This window comes from Rhinoraja longicauda, chromosome 22 (genome assembly GCF_053455715.1).
Source record: "Rhinoraja longicauda isolate Sanriku21f chromosome 22, sRhiLon1.1, whole genome shotgun sequence".
Classification (NCBI taxonomy): Eukaryota; Metazoa; Chordata; class Chondrichthyes; order Rajiformes; family Arhynchobatidae; genus Rhinoraja; species Rhinoraja longicauda.
Window position 1 is genome coordinate 28,656,328 of NC_135974.1, and position 21,244 is coordinate 28,677,571.

Genomic DNA, 21,244 nt, shown 5'->3' on the forward strand with positions numbered 1-21,244 from the left:
CTAAAGCTATTCAAAGATTAGTTATTTAGCAACTTGAATAATTTTTGTCTTGTCAAATCAATGTCATTGTACGATGCTCTGGTTCTGATCCTTCAGCCACCAACTAGTTTGGTCTCGTGAGAACCGGCTGAGAAATTAAATTTAATAATTCATGAAGTATTACATAAATAAATTACATTCGTGGTACTTTTTATATGTGAACTGCCAGATGTGTCAGAAGTCATTAATTAAAATGTAGGCAACATGCGAGTTTCATGCTATTTGTTCAATTGAATGACTTCTATGTCTAAGCAGATCTAACATGGCTGCCCTGAAAGGGATAGTATTCCAAGTGCCAAACTGGTCAAACAAGCCGGCGCCTCCTACATATCAGGTGCCTTTTCAATGGATCAGTTTTTGGCAACCAGGCAGTAAGTGAGTCGGATCTGATCAGTCTGAAGAAGGGTTTTGATCCAAAACGTCACCTATCCATGTTCTCCTGAGATGCTGCTAGAACTGCTGAGTTCCTCTTTTTCTTGTAAACCAGCATCTGCCGTTCCGTGTGTCCATTTTGTAAACCAGCATCTGCCATTCCATGTGTCCATTTTGTAAACCAGCATCTGCAGTTCATTCCTCCAAGCAGCAGCCATGCACATCTGCCTGTTTCAATGGAAGCTAACTCCTTGTGCCATGTGATATCATGGCTGTAGAATTCCTGCTCCAAATCCCACTCACGTCTTTACACTATCCCACATGCCTGTCCCAAAACACCACTCCAATGCCCCAAGCCCTAGACTCCTGCCTCTTCTGTTTTAGTGCATGAGAATCCGGGTGCTCCACTTTCCCCCCCACACTCCAAAGACATACGGGGTTGTGAGCTGATTGGCTTGGTATAATTGTAAATTGTGGAGGATATTGCTAGTGTGTGGGGATCGATAGTCAGCGCTGACTCGGTGGGCCAAAGGGCAGGTTTCCGCTCTGTATCTCTAAACTAGACTAAACTAAACCATATTCCAGCTCAAAATTGATCAAATGTTGAAGGTGAACAGTCTTGGATTGCCGCTTAACTCAGACATCATATTTCTTAGAAAATTAACAAGGCAGGTTGCACATAATGGAACTCTGAGTGATGGGATCAATAGATGATCGATGTTTCCAGAGGTTAATAGATTTTGAGCATTAATGAAATAAATAGAGATGGGTGATTAGTGCAGGAAAGTAGCATTGAGATAAATGATCACCCATGATCAGTCTGAAGAAGGGTCCCGACCCGAAACGTCACCCATTCCTTCTCTCCTGAGATGCTGCCTGGCCCGCTGAGTTACTCCAGCACTTTGTGAATAAATATCCATGATAGGAATAAAAGGCGAGAAATTGACTGGCTTACTACAGCTTCTATTTCAATGCAAATGAATATTCTAAAATCAAGTTAGCTCTTAAAAAAATTTCTAGGACTTTGCTGCACTTTTATTCTCACTGTAAAAGAATATAACCCCAGAATTTATTTTTACTCAAAGTCTGTGGTGCTTATTGATGTTTTGACCTTTATCTAATTTCTCAGACTGATATATATCATGTGGCTTGATTCCGAAGTCACCATGTCATTAAATTGTTTCTGGCTTAGTGTTTCAGTCACTAAAATGTAACGTGGTGCTTATTCACAGTGTAATACTGTGTCAAGGATGCATTCAGCCTGTGTCTTAGGGATTTGTTTACGCAATATCTTTAATTCAACTGAGAAACAGGAGTGAAAACTTCAATAGGATGTTGTTTAGGCCACACTAGGGTTATCAATGGGAGCTCCTCTCAAACGCATTTAAGATCCTGGGGTCCAGTATATTCATGCTCATTTATGAAATTAGTTTGTAGCACCCAGGGGGCGGCACGGTGGCGCAGCGGTAGAGTTGCTGCCTTACAGCGCCAGGGACCCGAGGTCGATCTTGACCACGGGTGCTGTCTGTACGGAGTTTGTACTTTCTCCCCGTGACCGTGTGGGTTTTCTCTGGGAGCTCCAGTTTCCTCCCACGCTCCAAAGACGTACAGATGTGCAGATTAATTGGCTTCGGTAAAAATGATAAATTCTTCCTATTGTGTGGGATAGTGCTGGTGTACTGGGATCGCTGATCAGTGCGGACTCAGTGGATCAAAGGGCCTGTTTCTGTGCTTTATCGCTAAACTAAACTAAACTCAACTAAACTAAACTTAAGGGTGACCTTGTGGAGGTTTATGCAATTATGGGGGGGGGGGCATTGATAGGATAGATAATCACAATCATTTTCTCGGGATAGTGGAATCTAAAACTAAAGGACACAGGTTTAGATTTAGATTTAGAGATACAGCGCAGAAACAGGCCCTTCGGCCCACCGGGTCCGCGCCGCCCAGTGATCCCCGCACACTAACACTATCCTACACCCACTAGGGTCAATTTTTACATTTGCCCAGCCAATTAACCTACATACCTGTACGTCTTTGGAGTGTGGGAGGAAACCGAAGATCTCGGAGAAAACTCACGCAGGTCACGGGGAGAACGTACAAACTCCGTACAGACGGCACCCGTAGTCAGGATCGAACCTGAGTCTCCGGCGCTGCATTTGCTGTAAGGCAGCAACTCTACCGCTGCGCCACCGTGCTGCCCTTTAGTGTGAGAGTGGGAGTATTTATAGGTGGTTGGAGGGGCAAGTTTCTCGCACAAAGGGTGTGAGTATGTGGAACAAGCTGGCCAGGGGAGGTTGGAGAGGCATGTACAACTACAACATTTAATAGGCAGTTGGACAGGTTCATGGACTGGAAAGGTCTAGTGGGATTTGGATCAAATGCAGGCAAATGGGATTATCGTCAATAAGCATCACGGTTGGCAAGAACAAATTGGGCCGGAGGGCCTGTTTTCATGTTCTACGATTGTACTGATTCCCACTGTTTAATGGTGCCATGAATTACTTTGAACTTTCATAGCTTTCCCACAGTTGCTTGTAATATCTTTCATCTTCAGGATGTGGTCGGGGTGTTGCCAAAGTATTTTGGAGTTTGGAAGCTTTTTTTCCTGACACTATTTACTCCCAGGCATGGCTGACGTGGAAACTGTGTCTGTTATGCACATTGGCACATCCGTTGTCTCTCGACTGCTGTGAACCTGCGCTGATCCTAACCTCTGGAGCTGGCTGTGTGGAGTTTGCATGTTCTTCCGGAGATAGGTACAAAAAGCTGGCGTAACTCAGTGGGACAGGCAGCATCTCTGGTGAGAAGGAATGGGTGACGTTTCGAATCGAGATCCTTCTTCAGACTAGTTAGGGATAAGGGAAACAAGAGATGTAGACTGGTGATGTGGAGAGATAAAGAACAATGAATGAAAGATAGCAGGAGGAATCACAGAGGGGGAGCAGCGAGAGAGGATGTTGCAGAACTCTCGTCGGAGAGAGGAGGAGAACTTCTTTAAAGCAGGCATACCTTGAGGAGATTTCTCAGTGGAGCAGGTGAAATGTTTAGGAAGGAACTGCAGATGCTGGTTTAAACTGAAGATAAACACAAAAAGCTGGAGTAACTCAACGGGCCAGGCAGCATCTCTGGAGAGAAGGACCCATGACCACATGGTCTTCCAAGTGCTCTGGTAAGCACCCCATTACACACACACACACACACACACACATGATGATTTGTTTTATCCAAACAACTACTTCTGCAGCGAATAGCAGCTAACTTTCCAAGCCTATCTTGTTGCAAATACCGTGCTTTGGTAAATAGGAGTGGTGTTTTTACACACAGCCCAAGTGTTACAGTTCCCCTGATGACATAAAAAGGAAAAATTAGTTCAAGTTAGTGGTATAATTGTGAATGGTTTATCATTCTGTTGGTATTTTGTGTTACAGTTACGACAAACCAGTGTTAGTGTTCAGAGGCAGAATATACAGATCATTTGGCAAAACAAATTCCTCGTATGTTGCAAAACATACTAATAAAGTATGATTATGATTATGATTATGAAGATGCTGTAAAGAAACATATTGCAGATTTTAACAGCATTTTTCAAATATGTTATAAGAACAATCTACAGAACAGAGGTCACAACAATAAAAGATTCTACATAACATAGCAAAAGCCAATGGGGAGGGGATATCAATCTTATCCCATAGCAATGTGATTAGTGCAAAACTAATGGGACAGAATCTGAGATTTATATAATTTATTTAGGTCATCTGGTTTAAGAATCATTATTTCAATACATAATTACTGGCTATTATTTCTGTTTGTACATCAAATGGAACAATGACCAAATTGTACATGAATTGTATTCCAGCATTTTGTGCCTTTCTTTGGTCAAGCAGAACGTGCAGTTCCTTGTTACTACATAATAAAGAATGATATTATTTCCACAATTCGCCAACAACATTTAAGTTGACTTAGTTTAGTTTAGTTTGAGATACAGTGAGGAAACAGGCCCTTTGACCTACCAAGTCCACGCTGACCAACAATATCCGAGCACACTAGTTCCATCCTACGCACTAAGGATAATTTACAGAAGCCAATTTACCTACAAACTCGCACGTCTTTGGGATGTGGGAGGAAACCGGAGAATTCGGAGAAAAGCCACGCTGTCACAGGGAGAACGTACAAACTCCGCACACACAAACATCCATAGTCAGGATTGAACCCGGGTCCCTGACGCTGTAAGGCAGCAACTCTACCACTGCATCACTGTGCCGCCCTGAACTACGTGCAAGAACATTTTTAAAGAACTTTGACAATAAGGATGGCTATCTCGAGCACACCCTCATACCAATGAAGCAATGTACACAGGCTATCAAGCCACTTCAAGATTGGAGAAGAATCATCACGACAGATGCTTCCTGCTCCTGAGCCTCCCCATAGTATTTATGGCCGAAAGACAAGAAACTGCTGTGGGCACCTTTAGCACATCCTGGAAGGTGAAATTCATTCTGGGAGTCATGCCAAATTGGGAGATAGGAAATTGCATCCTACTTTAAATTCCTTTCACAATAACAATTGGGCAGAGTGTAAAAGACGCCACTGATTTGTTATTTTTGGGTGTGAGCCATTGCCTGAGACTCATTTCACCTGATTTACGACCCTGTCGTCCTTGTTGTCTTCACTAAAGCAAAACAGCTGCAAGGAATATGACTCGGGGCAAGTTCCCACAATGACGACCTTGCCTTTCACTCATTTGCACGTTTGCCATGTTTAATGCAGAGAAACGGAGACCGGAGATCCGTGATGCACATCTCCACCCGGTCAATATACCTTATAATCTGTAGGCTCAATGGGCAATACGTTGAGATAGATAGATTCGTGATTAGTATGAGTGTCAGGGGTTATGGGGAGAAGGCAGGTGAATGGGGTTGAGAGGGAAAGATAGATCAGCCATGATTGAATGGCAGAGTAGACTTCATGGGCCGAATGGCCAAACTCTGCTCCTATCACCTATGAACATGGTATCACAAAATGCTGGAGTAACTCAGCGGGTCAGGCAGCATCTCAGGAGAGAAGGAATGGGTAATGTTTCGGGTCGAGACCCTTCTTCAGTGCATCAGTGTGAGAAGGGTCTCGACCCGAAACGCCACCCATTCCTTCTCTCCTGAGATGCTGCCTGACCCGCTGAGTTACGCCAGTATTTTGTGATACCTTCGATTTGTACCAGCATCTGCAGTTATTTTCCTACACATTTATGAACATGGGATACATCACAGTTGAGGTTTCGCAAGCATCCCAGTAAAAAAAGGCATTATCTTATTAAATAGATGGATTTACAGGTCATTTATTTTCTATTATAAAGCAATAGTAAAATGAACATAATTTATGGACCGGATGTAGTTGTTTCTTCACTTTACAAATCATTTGATGCTCCAGTTGAAAGAAGAGCTGAGGAATGATCCTTGGTACTCTGTCTGAGACCAAGTCTATCCTATATTAATTCTGGCTTATTAATTCAGAACATTCATAAAAATAAGATATCTGGTGATTATCTTATTTTACCTTTTTGATGTCTGCCGGTCTCTGAATTGGCTGCCTAGCTCCCTATTAATGTTGCAACTACACTTCAAAACAAAAACACAATTCAGACATCCTGAGATTGAGAAAAGCATCAGATAAATACTGTATGCTAGACACAAAATGCTGGAGTAACTCAGTGAGACAGGCAGCATCTCTGGAGAGAAGGTGACGTTTCGGGTCGAGGCCCTTCTTCAAACTGAGTCAAGGGATTATGGAAGGGAAAGGTATGAAAAGGACTGTTCAAAGCAGACGATAATCACGGAAATGTAGAATGGTTCATTGTTTGCTATGGGGAAGGTGGCAATGAGGAATACAAACAACAAAATTAATCAGGAGGACAGTGAATCTAGTCGGAGAACTAGGATGGGGAGGGAGGGACAGAGAGATAGGGAAAGCAAGGGTTACTTAAAGCTAGAGAAATCAATATGCATACCACAAGTAAACACAAAATGCTGGAGTAACTCAGCGGGACAGGGCAGCATCTCTGGTTGGAAGGAATGGATGACGTTTCGTGTCGAGTCCTTTCTTCAAATGGTTGTATAAGTCCAAAAACCGAGGAAAAAAACATGTTTTTTTCAAGGTACTATTGTAAAAAAATATATTGTCGGGGAAAGAATACTGAGGGCTAATAACTAGTAAATAGGTTCAAGTTCAAGGTTTCAAGGTTAATTTATTGACACATGTACCAATTAAGGTACAGTGAAATTTGAGTTACCACACAGCCTAAGAGAAAAGCAACAAGACACACAACACATAAAAGTTAACATAAACATCCATCACAGTGGATCCCACATTCCTCACTGTGATGGAAGGCAAGAAAGTTCAATCTTCTTCCTCTGTGGAATGTACTAATGCGGTGACCGGGAACCATGGATAAAGCCTAAAAGTAGAGACATGGAATGCAGCAATGACGACACCCAAGTTTCAGGAAATCCATTGATTATCTCGTAGCGGCGCCCATTATTGTAACAGTAAAATTGGATCAACTGTCAACTCCAAAGACGTACAGGTATGTAGGTTAATTGGCTGGGTAAATGTAAAAATTGTCCCTAGTGGGTGTAGGATAGTGTTAATGTACGGGGATCACTGGGCGGCACGGACTTGGAGGGCCGAAAAGGCCTGTTTCCGGCTGTAGATATATGATATGATATGATATGATATGATAACTAAGTTAGACTTGTGGATATTCATTTTATTCTGTAACCAAGACATGGTTTGTTACTTAATTAAGTCTTTCTGTAATCTCCATTCGGCAATCAAGACATATTTTTACTGTTAATCAAGTTTGTGTGTGATCTTGCCAGTTGAGAATGTAAAAGCTGTACCAACGTCGCGCTCAGGAGATCAGCTTTGACAGGTCTCCTGGTTGCGCACCAGTTTGAATAAATGGCCCCATTGCTTTGAACACAAACTCCGCGTGGCCTTTCCATTTGCTCCTACAGTTTCAAAATGTGCAACATTTCTTTGCAGATGGGCAATGGGAGTGAGGAGAATAACATCTTCCTGTCATCTATATCAGAGGAGGAAGATATATTTTTTGGAATAGTTTATTCCATATATGGTAAGAGTTTGTTAATGATAAAGTAACGTACAGTACCTTGGGTCTTTTGAAATAAAGTAAATGCTGTAATTATAAACTGATAGGAAGTGAAGGGACCTGTGTGAATGATTATATATCTGAATGACAAAGGACATTTCAACGAACACTTACAGCCACTGTGTTTCCTTTTGCTATGTGTAATTTTTATACTATACTTAATCATTTATTTATAATGTCACTGCTACAATAACAAAAAGAGGAATATCATTTCAAGGAGTTGGATGGCAGGTGATTTATTAAAATATACTCGTAAGTTTTTTATTTTCTTGATAGTAGAAGTAGCCAAAATCATGAATTGGTGCATTGGGAACTATATTATTTGTATAAATATAAAAAGGTAATAGACCAGGGCTTGTATTTTGGGTTAACAATAATGACGAGGATATTCGTGACCACCATTACCACAGGATAAATCAGACAGTAATTTCCATTATTTACACATGCACTGTTTAACAAGGATTGAAGGAATTCCTCCTTCATTTACCAGGAGGTTTTCATATCTCTTGGATGGGATACGGCCTCATAACCACCCATCCCCATTCAAAATATGACTTTGCTCAGAAACTTCCCCATTGTTTCCATGTCTTAGAAGATGTGCGAGTGTGAAAGATATTAAAAATGTTTAAATATTTCAAAGAAAACTAGGGGCAACTTCTGCTTTTCTTTCGTAACACAAGGAACTGCAGATGCTGGTTTAGCAAAAGTAGGTCCCGACCAGACACAAACTGAAGAAGGGTCCCGATCTCAATGGTGCTTTTATTGTCACATGTGCAAATGCAGAGTGAAATTATTTCTGTACATGTAATCCATGGATTCCTTTCTGACAGAGATTGAGAGATTTCTTCTCTGGGAGTTATTGTAGAATACTATAGCTTAGCAAGCTTTGTACTTTAGATTTTAGAGATACAGCCCATCGACCAGCCAGGTCTGTGACGACCTGCAATCACATTAGCATTAAACTACACACTCAGGACAATTTATAATTTTCTTGCCATAGCCAATTAACCTACAAACCTGTACGTCTTTGTAGTGTGGGTGGAAACTGGAGCACCCAGAGGAACAAGGATCTGGGCCAAAGGTGAGCAAATGGATGCAAGCTTAGATGGTGCATTTTGGTTGCCATGCAATAGTTGGGCCGAAAGGCCTGTTTCCATGCTCTATGACTACGACACATTTAACAAAAGCTGCTAACTTGACATGTTAATGGTGACAAATCCTTTGTTCTGATAGAAAAAGCATAACACCTGAGTATATATTGGCGCAAACTTATTTTTTACTGTTCTGCTGCTGAATATGATCGAAACATAGTAATGTACCATGATTCTTTTCTTACAGTATCCTCTCGGCCCACCTCTGAAAATTATCTTATCGAAACGTATAAGATTATTAAGGGGTTGGACACATTAGAGGCAGGAAACATGTTCCCAATGTTGGGGGAGTCCAGAACCAGGGGCCACAGTTTAAGAATAAGGAGTAGGCCATTTAGATCGGAGATGAGGAAAAACTTTTTCAGTCAGAGAGTTGTGAATCTGTGGAATTCTCTGCCTCAGAAGGCAGTGGAGGCCAATTCTCTGAATGCATTCAAGAGAGAGCTAGATAGAGCTCTTAAGGATAGCGGAGTCAGGGGGTATGGGGAGAAGGCAGGAACGGGGTACTGATTGAGAATGATCAGCCATGATCACATTGAATGGCGGTGCTGGCTCGAAGGGCCGAATGGCCTACTCCTGCACCTAATGTCTATTTTCTATTGTCTATCTTCTTAGTAATAGTAATGTTAATGTTACATGGTCTGGATGGATGTCATGGCAACAGGGAGACGTCAAATGCTGTCACCTCAAATGAAGCTACCATTTTTTTTTAGATCTCTGTTTGCATTTGATACTCTCTCCTGAGGATTTGTTGGGTCTGTAAACACACAATAAGGAGATTGATTATTCAAATAATTCTCTCGGACTACAAAGAAGAAAGTAAAATGTAGGAAATAGAAGTTACATTTCAAACATCGTGTCCAGCGTAAAATAAGGACTGGGGCGTTAGAAATTGGATTTTGTGAGTAATTTAAGTAGGAAGTTGAACAAACTCAAACATCTTGTGTAAGAAGGAACTGCAGATGCCGGTTTAAACTCAAACATCTTTATTTGTTTACATATTTATCCTGCCTTTAAATTTTCCTTTGAAAGAATGAGACTACATTTTCCAGGGTCAAAGAGGTTGTTAAGAAATAAATATAAATTAGGATAATTTAGGATTAACAAATAAAAAATGTTTGTTACTTCTGAATGGTGGTTGTGACTAAGACTAATTTCCTGCCAAACTGGTAATTCAATCGGCAAAGACATGAACAGTGCATCATGTGGAAGGCAGGATATCTCTGAGAGCATCTTGTGTTACTTTTGTGTTTAGTTTGGAACACCAGAAGCTATTATCTTTAGAAATACAGCGTGGTAACAGGCTCTTCGGCCCGCCCAGTCTGTGCTAACCAGCGACCATATACACTAGCACTATCCTACACACTCGGGACAATTTACAATTTTTACAGATGCAAATGAACCTACAAATCTGTACGTTTTGGAGTGTGGGAGGAAACCGGAGCACCTGGAGAAAAGCAATGTGGTCACAGGGAGAATGTACAAACTCCATACAGATAAGCACCCGTAGCCAGGATCGAACCTGAGTCTCTGGCACTGTAAGGCAGCAACTCTACCGCTGTGCCACTGTGTCGCCCGTGAATCCATTTTACCCAGAACAATGGCAAGAGCTGACAACCATACTATTATTAAAAACATGAATTCTGAATGTGTGTTGCTCAAATGGCCACACCAATAGTTAACAAAACTTACACATTTACAAATAACTGTTCTTAAATACTAGTCAGATTTCTGCCTTATAAATTATGTTTAATGATATTAATCATTTGAAATTTGTTAACAATTTGATTTTTCAATAATTATAGAGTTAAAGATTTTAAAGTTTATATATTGATTTGGGGTTATTTTAGTCTGAAGAAGACATATTCTGACCACAAATTACAAAACATCATGCAAAGGGTGGTGGCTGTATGGAACGGTCTGCCAGAGGAGGTAGGTGAGGCAGGTACTATTGCAACGTTTAAGAAACATTTAGACAGATACATGGATAGGTTTGGTTTGGAGGGATATGGGCCAAACGCAGATAGGCAGGACTAGTGTAGTTGGGGCATGTTGGTCGGTGTGGGCTAGTTGGGCCGAAGGGCCAGTTTCCACACTGTAAGACTCTATGACTCCATGACTCTATGACTCTATTAATTGTAGAAATATGATTTTTTCTTCACAGGTATTGTATCCCTGTTTGGAAACAGCATTCTTTTGTTTATTGCACTGAGGAAACGACACATGCTGAAACCAGCTGAATATTTCATTGTGAATTTAGCCATCAGTGACATTGCAATGACCTTAACTCTATTACCGCTGGCAATTCCATCATTATTTGCACACAGGTAATAGTACTGATCTAATTTCTTATAACAAATTTAATTTGAGCATTTCAGTATTATGCAAATTGTAATGAAACATTTAACATGCATTTGGAAAATTACTGATAATCATAAAGGATTGGTAGTCTATATTCATCCCACTCAATCAGACTTTATTCAAGTTTATGTCATGCTTCATCGCCACAAATAAAATTAAAAATTCTTCATCACTATTGCAGTTTGATTGGAGAGCTAAGAGAACAAACTTCATAAGACTAAATTCTAGAAGCAGAATTAGGCCATTTGGCACATCGAGTCTACTCCATCATTCAATCATGGCTGATCTATCTTTCCCTCTCCACCCCCTTCGCCTACCTTCGCCCCGTCACTCCTGACACCTTACTAGTCAAGGTAAAACCTTACAATTGATATGTACCTGGCTCCATCCAGTCTGGAGCTGGAGATATTTGCTGTGTCTCATGGTTTACTGTCCGCTATTGCAAGAGAGAGGTCCAGGAGATAGACACAAAATGCTGGAGTAACTCAGCGGGGCAGGCAGCATCTCTGGTCTTATCCGAAACGTCCCCCATTCCTTCTCTCCAGAGATGCTGCCTGCCCCGCTGAGTTACTCCGGCATTTTGTGTCTATCTTCGGTTTAAACCAGCCCCGGCAAGGCCGCATAATGAAGCACCAGTCTCACCCCGGTCACTCCCTCTTCCCTCTCCCATCAGGCAAGAGCTACAGAAGTCTGAAAATGCACAACCAGATTTAAGGACAGTTTCTTTGCAGCTGTTATCAGGCAACTGAACCATCCTACCACAATTAGAGTGCAGTCCTATCCTGTTGGAGGCCCTCGGACTATCCTTAATCGGACTTTACCTTGCACTAAGCATTATACCCTTTATCCTGCATCTGTACAGTGTGAACTGCTTGTAATCACGTACATTTAGTCTTTTCACTGTCTGGATAGCAGGCACCAAGAAGGGAGGAGGAGGAGGGGGAGGAGGCGATGTGGGGGGATGTGGGGGGGGGGGGGGCAATGAGGGGGTGGGGAGGAGGTGACGGAAGGGAGGAGGAGGCGAGGGTCCGGAAAATGGGGGCGGTGATCCGAAGGAAAGTCAGGTCACTGCGAAATATCGAACAACCTGAAGTTACACAAACACTTGGTTAAGATGCAAGAGAAAAGCAGAGGGGAAATTACATGTGGATAATGTGGGTCGAGATATACAAACATATGAACCTGGGACTGCCTTAGCCAGTGCGAGGCATTTAAATTCTTTGAGTCCACTAGTTTTGTTCATGATACACTAATAATTAATTAGTGTATCATTAATAATTTGTCCCCATAACCTTAAAAAGGTTACCGACAAATGTGATCTCTCCTCCAGGTGGTTATTCAGTCAAAGGTGTTGCGTCTATTATGCGTTTTGCGGCGTGCTGTTTGGCATCTCCAGCCTTACTAACCTGACAATGCTGAGTATTGTCTGCTGTATGAAGGTCTGTTACCCTGCATATGGTAGGTACTAACACTTTACACTGTAGTAGTTGGACTTCTCCTGAAAAGTTATTCCATTGATAGTTCATACAAAACTAGTCTTTTACTAGCTCAGATGTAAAACGCTGTTACTATTTAATAATTGCTGCTATTGTTCTGGTAAATGGTTTTATAAGATTTTGCATACTTTCTATAATTCAATAGTAAAAAATAAAGTAATGCAATTCACAGTTAACAGATAAGTGGTAATTCTTTCCTCATTTTCTATAGGTACTGATTTTTTAATGTACTATCTGGTGCATGAACACAGATTAAATGCAATACATGTTGAATTTCAAATGTAATTTGCATCTATTTGCAACACTACACTTAAGGTAGCGCAATGGTAGAGTTGCTGACTTACAACGCCAGAGGCCCAGGTTCGATCCTGACTACTGTCTGTATAGAGTTTGCACGTTCTCCCCGCGACCTGCGTGGTTTTCTCCGGGAGCTCCAGTTTCATTCCACACTCCAAAGACGTGCAGATTTTGGCTTTGGTAAAATTGTAAACTGTTCCTAGTGTGTGCAGGATAGTGCTAGTGTATGAGGTGATGGCTAGTCGGCATGGATTTGGTGGGTCGAAGGGCCTGTTTCTACGTTGTATCTCTAAACTAAAAGAACTAAACTACAGCTATTGTAGATTGCCACCACACTGAAACGTATTACATAATACAATAGATTGGCATTAATAATGAACCAGTAGCTTCTATCTCTCCGTAGGTGCTACCTGGCTTGCTGATTGCTTCCTGCACTTTCTGGTATATTTCAAATTTTGAGCATCTACGTAGCTTCCGAGAAAGAATTGTCAGCCAGTCTTGAAATCATCTTGCCATGTGCATCATGAAACTGCCAGATTTATGAAATTACAATGAATTAATTTTACCACAGCATTTCAGACTGTAATACGCATCAATGTTTATGGCTTGAGCAATGGTCTTTAATATACCATTCAAATTTGATATTGGAAAAACAGAACAATAGACAATAGACAATAGGTGCGGGAGTAGGCCATTCAGCCCTTCGACAAGGCTGAATTTTAATAATTTTTAAACTAATTAGAAAAGAAAGTTACAAAATGCTGGAGTAACTCAGCTTGACAGGCAGCCTCTCTGGAGAGAAGGAATGGGTGACGTTTCGGGTCGAAAGGAAGAATCTTCAAAGTCTGAAGAAGGGTCCCGACCGAAAACATCACCCATTCCTTCTCTGCAGAGATGCTACCTGTCCCGCTGAGTTACTCCAGCATTTTGTATCTATGTTCCGTGTAAACCAGCATCTGCAGTTTCTTCCTACACATTAAAAAAAAATTGTCAGTAGGGTAGACAGTCTCATAGAAGCTCTCATCAAAACGTGAAAAGTTAGAGACTCAACATATTTTAGCTGAGTGTGAAAGCAGAGAAAAAGGGAGAGTAAAGAGGTAAAGGAAAGGTCTATGATGGTCAGAATTAAATGATTGGAAGATGTTAAAGAGAAGCCAATAAGGTGTCTGGAGGAGATGGAAAGAGACATATAACGATCTTTGAAAACACCCTTAAAAATTTATTTATGACCTGCAATTATTCATATCCTTTTAAAAACCAGAAGGATGGAAATTGCTGAACAGAAGGATGACATGCTGTGCCGCAGTGGAACACACCCTTCAGTGAACAGTTTAGAGACCTAAGGCAGAGAGATCAAATGGGAATGGGATAGATTTTGAAACTTTCATGCCTTGGAATGCTATTTATATATTCACTCCTGCAGGAGTTGCTTAGTTTTAGTTTAGAGACACAACATGGAAACAGGTCCTTCAGCCCACCGAGTCCGCGCCGAACATTGATTACCTATTTACACCAGTTCTTTATTATGCCACTTTCCCATCTTTTCCCGACGCATTAGGGGCATATTTTTTTACAGAGGTCAATTAACCTACAAACCTGTATGTCTTTGGGATTGGGAGGAAACCGGAGCACCCAAAGGAAGCCCACATAGCTACATGGAGAACATGCAAACTCCACACAGACAGCACCCAAGGTCAGGATCGAACATGGGTCTCTGGCGCTGTACTGCAGCTGCTCTGACAGCTGCGCCACTGTGCTGCCCTGGTTTTTTGACAGTTAAAACCAAATTAATCTTTAACTTTGGAGAAGATAGGTGAAGGAAATATAACGTTTCTCCGCTTTCAGAGTGAATCCTTGGCTAATTTGACAAGTAAAAATTGATTAATTTCAGCAAACCCTTAATGAATAGAGAAAGAAAATTAAATCATCTAATTATTTGCAAAATATTAGCAAAGAATCTTAAAGTGTTCCTGAGATTCAGTAACAGTTAAGAAATATTGGGTATTTACAATGAATGAAGCCTTTGATGGAGAAAGGCTGGAGGGAAGAGTGAAGTATTCTGACTTCTGAGTATTCTCGAATTATACAATATGAGTTTTTTGAACCTTCAATAGACAATAGACAATAGGCAATAGGTGCAGGAGTAGGCCATTCGGCCATTCGGCCCTTCGAGCCAGCACCGCCATTCAATGTGATCATGGCTGATCATTCTCAATCAGTACCCCGTTCCTGCTTTCTCCCCATACCCCCTGACTCCGCTATCCTTAAGAGCTCTATCTAGCTCTCTCTTGAATGTATTCAGAGAATTGGCCTCCACTGCCCCCTGAGGCAGAGAATTCCACAGATTCACAACTCTCTGACTGAAAAAGTTTTTCCTCATCTCTGTTCTAAATGGCCTACCCATTATTCTTAAACTGTGGCCCCTGGTTCTGGACTCCCCCAACATTGGGAACATGTTTCCTGCCTCTAACGTGTCTAACCCCTTAATAATCTTATACGTTTCGATAAAATAAGTTTCGATAAGATAATTTTCAGAGGTGGGCCGAGAGGATACTGTAAAAAAAGAATCATGGTACATTACTATGTTTCAATCATATTCAGCAGCAGAACAGTAAAAAATAAGTTTGCACCAATATATACTCAGGTGCTATGCTTTTTCCATCAGAACAAAGGGTTTGTCACCATTAACATGTCAAGTTTTCTCTGTTCTAAATGGCCTACCCCTTATTCTTAAACTGTGGCCCCTGGTTCTGGACTCCCCCAACATTGGGAACATGTTTCCTGCCTCTAATGTGTCCAACCCCTTAATAATCTTATACGTTTCGATAAGATCCCCTCTCATCCTTCTAAATTCCAGTGCCTTCCTTGCCTACAAATATCAGGCTATTAAAGCCGCTATTTACTGCTAGTAGTGGTCTTGTGGGTCTCCATCTTGGCTGTGATATATATATGAGGCTCTCGGCTGACTGGGTTGTTATACAATGAGAAGTTATTCACCCCTCTTGTACGGGTAGATGGATGTAAAAATTGTCCCTAGTGGGTGTAGGATAGTGTTAATGTACGGGGATCGCTGGGCGGCACGGACTTGGAGGGCCGAAAAGGCCTGTTTCCGGCTGTAGATATATGATGATGATATATACGTGTGTGTGTGCGTGTGCGTGTGCGCGTGTGTGTCTACCTACCTATGCAAGAGAGGTGAATAAATTCTCATTGTATAATAACCCAGTCGGCCGAGAGCCTCATGGATCCATATTTATACAATTTGTATGGGATCTTTTAAAGGACACATTAAATCAATACATTAAACCCATTGATTACAGGAAGCCAAAGGTGAATTTTGGCATTGATAAGTCTTATGAAATTAATCTTTGGGGAGTAATGAGATATTTATGTTGTTACATTCCCTAAAGAAATTGTCATAATTTACAATCGAATACATTACATGGACTGAATGAAAGTTTTATGGCCCATTCCACGTTCTACAGTTTTTTTGTACATTGTGATTTTTTCAGGTTTTAATCTAACATTTTTATTCTAAAATAGGGAACAGAATCACGTCAGAATATACCTGTATCTTGGTGTCTTGTGCTTGGGCATATGCTTCAGTATTCGCCATCTCCCCTCTGGCAAACTGGGGCCACTATGGACCAGAGCCCTATGGGACTGCTTGCTGCATCGAGTGGAAAGCACCAAATTTGGATTCCCATGCAATGTCCTACATCATCGTACTCTTCGTCTTTTGCTACATCATCCCGTGTGGCATCATCACCACATCATACACACTCATCCTGCTAACTGTAAAAGGTTCGAGAAGGGCCGTGCAACAACATGTATCCCCACAGCCAAACTCCACCAATGCTCACAATTTAATTGTAAAGGTAAGTCTGGAAATATCAAGCAGTAAATTGCAATGAACAATTTGATAGCACAGTGGCGCAGCTGGTAGAGTTGCTGCCTCAGAGCGCCAGAGATCCGGGTTTGATCCTGACTTTGGGTGCTGTCTGTGATGAGTTTACACGTTCTCCCTGTGACCGTGTGTGTTTTCTCCGGGTGCTCCAGACATGCAGGTTTGTAGGTTAATTGGCACTCTGTAAATTGTCCCTGGTGTGTAGGATAGAAGTAGTGTATGGGTGATTGTTGGTCGGTGTAGACTCGTTGGGCTGAAGGGCCTGTTTCCACGCTGCACCTCTAAACTAAATGGAATGAACCTGCTAGAAATTAGATAGACACCACCACCAACCTACAGTTGCACAAGTGAGGACGCAAGGAACTGTAGATGCTGGTTTACAAAAAAAAGACACAATGTTCTGGAGTAACTCAGTGGGTCAGGCAGCATCTCTGGAGATCATGGATAGATGCCATTTGGGATATGGACCCTTCTTCAGACTGGTCTAGAGATGCTGCCTGACCCGCTGAGTTATTCCAGCACTTTGTGTCTTCAGTTGTACAGGTGAGATTCAGAACTGCTAGAAGCTTTTAGCTTAGCTTTTGTGTATCCTTGATGGAGTTTGCCTCACAAGTACTATCCTTCATGGGAAACATATATTAATTATCCTGCTGGTAGCAAGCACATCTCAACCACTGAATGGGGAAAAAAATGATGTAGGAAGGAACTGCAGGTGCTGGTTTATACCAAAGATAGATAAAATGTGCTGGAGCAATTCAGTGGGTCAGGCAGCATCTCTAGAGAAAAGGAACAGGTGAAATTTCGGGTTGGAACCCTTCCTCAGACACCAATTCATTTTAATTTAGAAATACAGCGTGGAAACAGACACTTAGGCCCACCAAGTCCGTGCCGACCAGGGACCACCCATGCACTAGTTCTATCCTACACACTAGGAACAACTTACAGAAGCCAATTAACTTACAAACTTATACGTTTGTGCATTGTGGGAGGAAACCAGAGCACCCAGAGAAAACCCATGCAGTCACAGGGAGAACGTATATACTCCGCACAGACCGAAGGTATCACAAAATGCTGGAGTAACTCAGCGGGTCAGGCAGCATCTCAGGGGAGAAGGAATGGGTGACGTTTTGGGTCAAGTCAAGTCAAGTCAATTTTATTTGTATAGCACATTTGAAAACAACCCACGTTGACCAAAGTGCTGTACATTTGATTACCCTTCTTCAGACTCCATACAGACAGTACCCGAAGGAACGAACCCGGGTGTCTGGTGCTGTAAGGCACCAACTGTACTGCCACGCCACCATGCTTTCCAAAATGGGGTGCTGTTTACGCATCTCTACATTCTGTTTATTTTTCCCCTGTTACTGCCAAACTTCACTTATCTTAATCCAACCTGACATAAAGCTGGGCCATCGATACTGCCGCTGGCATCCGCTAGGAAGCCTGATGCATACGAATAAGATAAAATCGTTATTCCCAAGCGGAGTTTTGTGCCTTTGTCCCACCCTCTTTTTGACAACATTGCAGGCTGCAACTGACTGAGGTAGACACAAAGCACCTGAGCTTGCAACGCTCCGCTCTAATCCAGGCATCAGACTGGTAAATCTCCATCATTCCTTCTTCAAAGCCTCCACATTCTTCCTGTGATGTGGTGACCAGAACTGCATGCAATAACCCAATATTCTGCAGAAAGTATTTCCAATATTCATGTCGGGTGCTAAACATAACTGGCGTGAATGTAGAGTAGAAAATCCAGCAGAGATTGCTGCACAAAGGCTCTCGACCCGAAACGTCACCCATTCCTTCTCTCCAGAGATGCTGCATGTCCTGCTGAGTTACTCCAGCCTTTTGTGGCTATCTTCAGTTTAAACCAGTATCTGCAGTTCCTTCCTACACATTTTGTAGAATTACTGGTTAGTTCTTCCCTTGAAAGAAGATTCAGGCAAGTTTGTTCACCCGTTGCTTATTTTCCTTTCTGCATTCTATCTAAATAATGCCCAAGAGACTGACACAACAGGTGAAATCTAATTCCAGCCCCATCTCCACTTCCCCCCATTTTATCAGACTACTCTGTTAGATGAGCAAATTGCAATGCTCGAGTTTCTTTTCACCTCTGTCACTCTGGAAACCTTTGGATTTGTACAAGATTGGCTGGTAAGTTGCTTCCAAAATATTATCAATACCAAAGAGATTATAATAATTAGGCATTCATTTCGTTTTTAAATCCACAAAATTCTTTAACATTTGCACAAAGACATGAATGTGAACTAACATAGGCGGCACGGTGGCGCAGTGGTAGAGTTGCTGCCTCGTAGCGCCAGAGACCCGGGTTTGATCCTGACTCTGGGTGCTGTCTTACAGAGTTTGTACGTTCTCCCCATGACTGTGTGGGTTTCACCCGGGAGCTCCGGTTTCTTCCCACACTCCAAAGACGTATATTGTACAGGTTAAATGTGTAGGAAGGAACTGCAGATGCTGGTTTACACCGAAGATAGACACAAAATGCTGGAGTAACTCAGCGGGACAGGCAGCATCTCTGGATAAAAGGAATGGGTGCCATTTCGGGTCTCGACCCTTCTTCAGTCTGAGAAGTGTAAGAAAATAACTGCAGATGCTGGTACAAATCGAAGGTATTTATTCACAAAAATGCTGGAGTAACTCAGCAGGTCAGGCAGCATCTCAGGAGAGAAGGAATGGGTGAAGTTTCGGGTCGAGACCCTTCTTCAGACTGAAGTTAGTTACTCCAGCATTTTGTGTCTACCTTCATTGTACAGGTTAATTAGCTTTGGTGCAAATTGTAAATTGTCCCGAGTGTGTGGATAGTGCTAGTGCATGGGGTAATCGCTGGTCGGCACAGACTCGGTGTGACTAAGGGTCCGTTTCTGCACTGTAACTCTAAAGACTGACAAAGATAATATGACAATTCCCTTCTCGTTATCCTGCAGATGAGCGTTGCTGTGTGCATTGGATTCTCTGTGGCATGGACACCGTATGCGATTACAGCAATGTGGGCAGCATTTGACAACGCTGACGAGGTCCCACCTTTAGCCTTTGCTCTGTCTTCTTTATTTGCAAAATCCTCAACATTATACAACCCTCTCGTCCACCTGCTGTTCAAACCCAACTTTCGGAAGCTTTTATGCAAAGACTTGGCGTATTTACTCAACCTTTGCAGGAGACAGGGTAGACACTGGGACAACGAGGTGGGACTTACGTTGCAAGCAGCCTGCGATCAGGCCCCACTGAACTCCTCCAGGCATCCAAATGGATTTGCACATGGGCAGGATGGCAGCAACTCGTGCGCCAATACCTTCGAATTTTTCAGTAACACCACAAAATCTCACGAATCGGGGGAATCTGCATCCAAAGCCAGCCTTCTTATTTCGAGCGATGACAGTCAAGAACTGAGGCCCATGAAGTTAACCACACTAGTGATGTTAACTGGAAGCAAAGCATCTCCCAGTGTCGAGAGTATTGAGGTAACAATAGACTCGTTGCCCACCAAGCAGACCACGGATCACGATATATTGTGAAAAAAAAAAAATCCACTATGTCTTGTGCAATCTTGAACATTGAGGCATTGTGCAGATCCACTGTTAATTGTGCAGATCCACTGTGTGACCAAATAGATTGTCATCCATGGCAAAGATGTGTGAAATACCTGGCGGTGTCAAAAGACTGTAAATTGTTACATGCGAACGTCTGCAAGTTTTATTGGTGCTTTGTATTTGCACCGAACATTTTGAACAGGGAAGAGCAAAATGTAGCGTGGAACAATAATGTTCACTGCAGTTTACTACAGAAAAAGGAGACGTTTAAAACGGTATGACAGAGAGAAGAAAAATAAACATTCTGCTAAAAATCAACTAAAGACTAAATCATAATGAGACATTATATTGTAATACTTAAGGGAAAGTTAAAATTTATTTGTACAAAAATTATAATTATTCAGAATCCAGGGCAAATATCAAAGAGAAAGTCTTGCTTGAGGAACCTCATGGAATTCTTTGAAGTGTGGTGGAGAAAGGGAGACAAATGTTAAAGAGAGATGTGTGCCAATTCGTTTCCAGAAAGCTTTTGATACAACGTCACTCAAAAAGAAAACTAACAAATGAGGGCATCTACAAGGAACTGCAGATGCTGGAATTTTGAGCAAAACACAAAGTGCTGGAGGAATTCATAGGGTCAGGTTGTTTCTGGGGTTCATGTTGTCGATCTCCCTGTGGTGAGCCCTGTCAACTAACCTCAGTCAGGTGAACGACAGCAAACAGAGACAGCAGAAGCAGAAGCAGAAGCAGAAGCAGCTTCATAACAAATGCATGCATTGCATGAAGAAAGATTCCCTCACCTCACGTCTTATCCTGAGACTGCACCCACTTCTTTTAGTTTAGTTTAGTTTAGAGATCCAGTGCGGAAACAGACCCATTGGCCCACCGAGTCTGCACCGACCAGC

At 42.0% G+C, this 21,244-nt stretch overlaps 1 protein-coding gene across 1 annotated transcript; it reads left to right on the top strand.

The window, feature by feature from the left end:
• The first annotated feature begins 7,452 nt into the window (after positions 1–7,452).
• On the top strand, positions 7,453–20,324 carry LOC144604596 (opsin-5-like). The gene is made up of 5 exons (XM_078419216.1): positions 7,453–7,543; positions 10,895–11,057; positions 12,422–12,549; positions 16,428–16,762; positions 19,737–20,324. The coding sequence occupies exons 1-5, from the start codon at positions 7,453–7,455 to the stop codon at positions 20,322–20,324; spliced, it is 1,305 nt and encodes a 434-aa protein (XP_078275342.1).
• Positions 20,325–21,244: the final 920 nt, after the last annotated feature.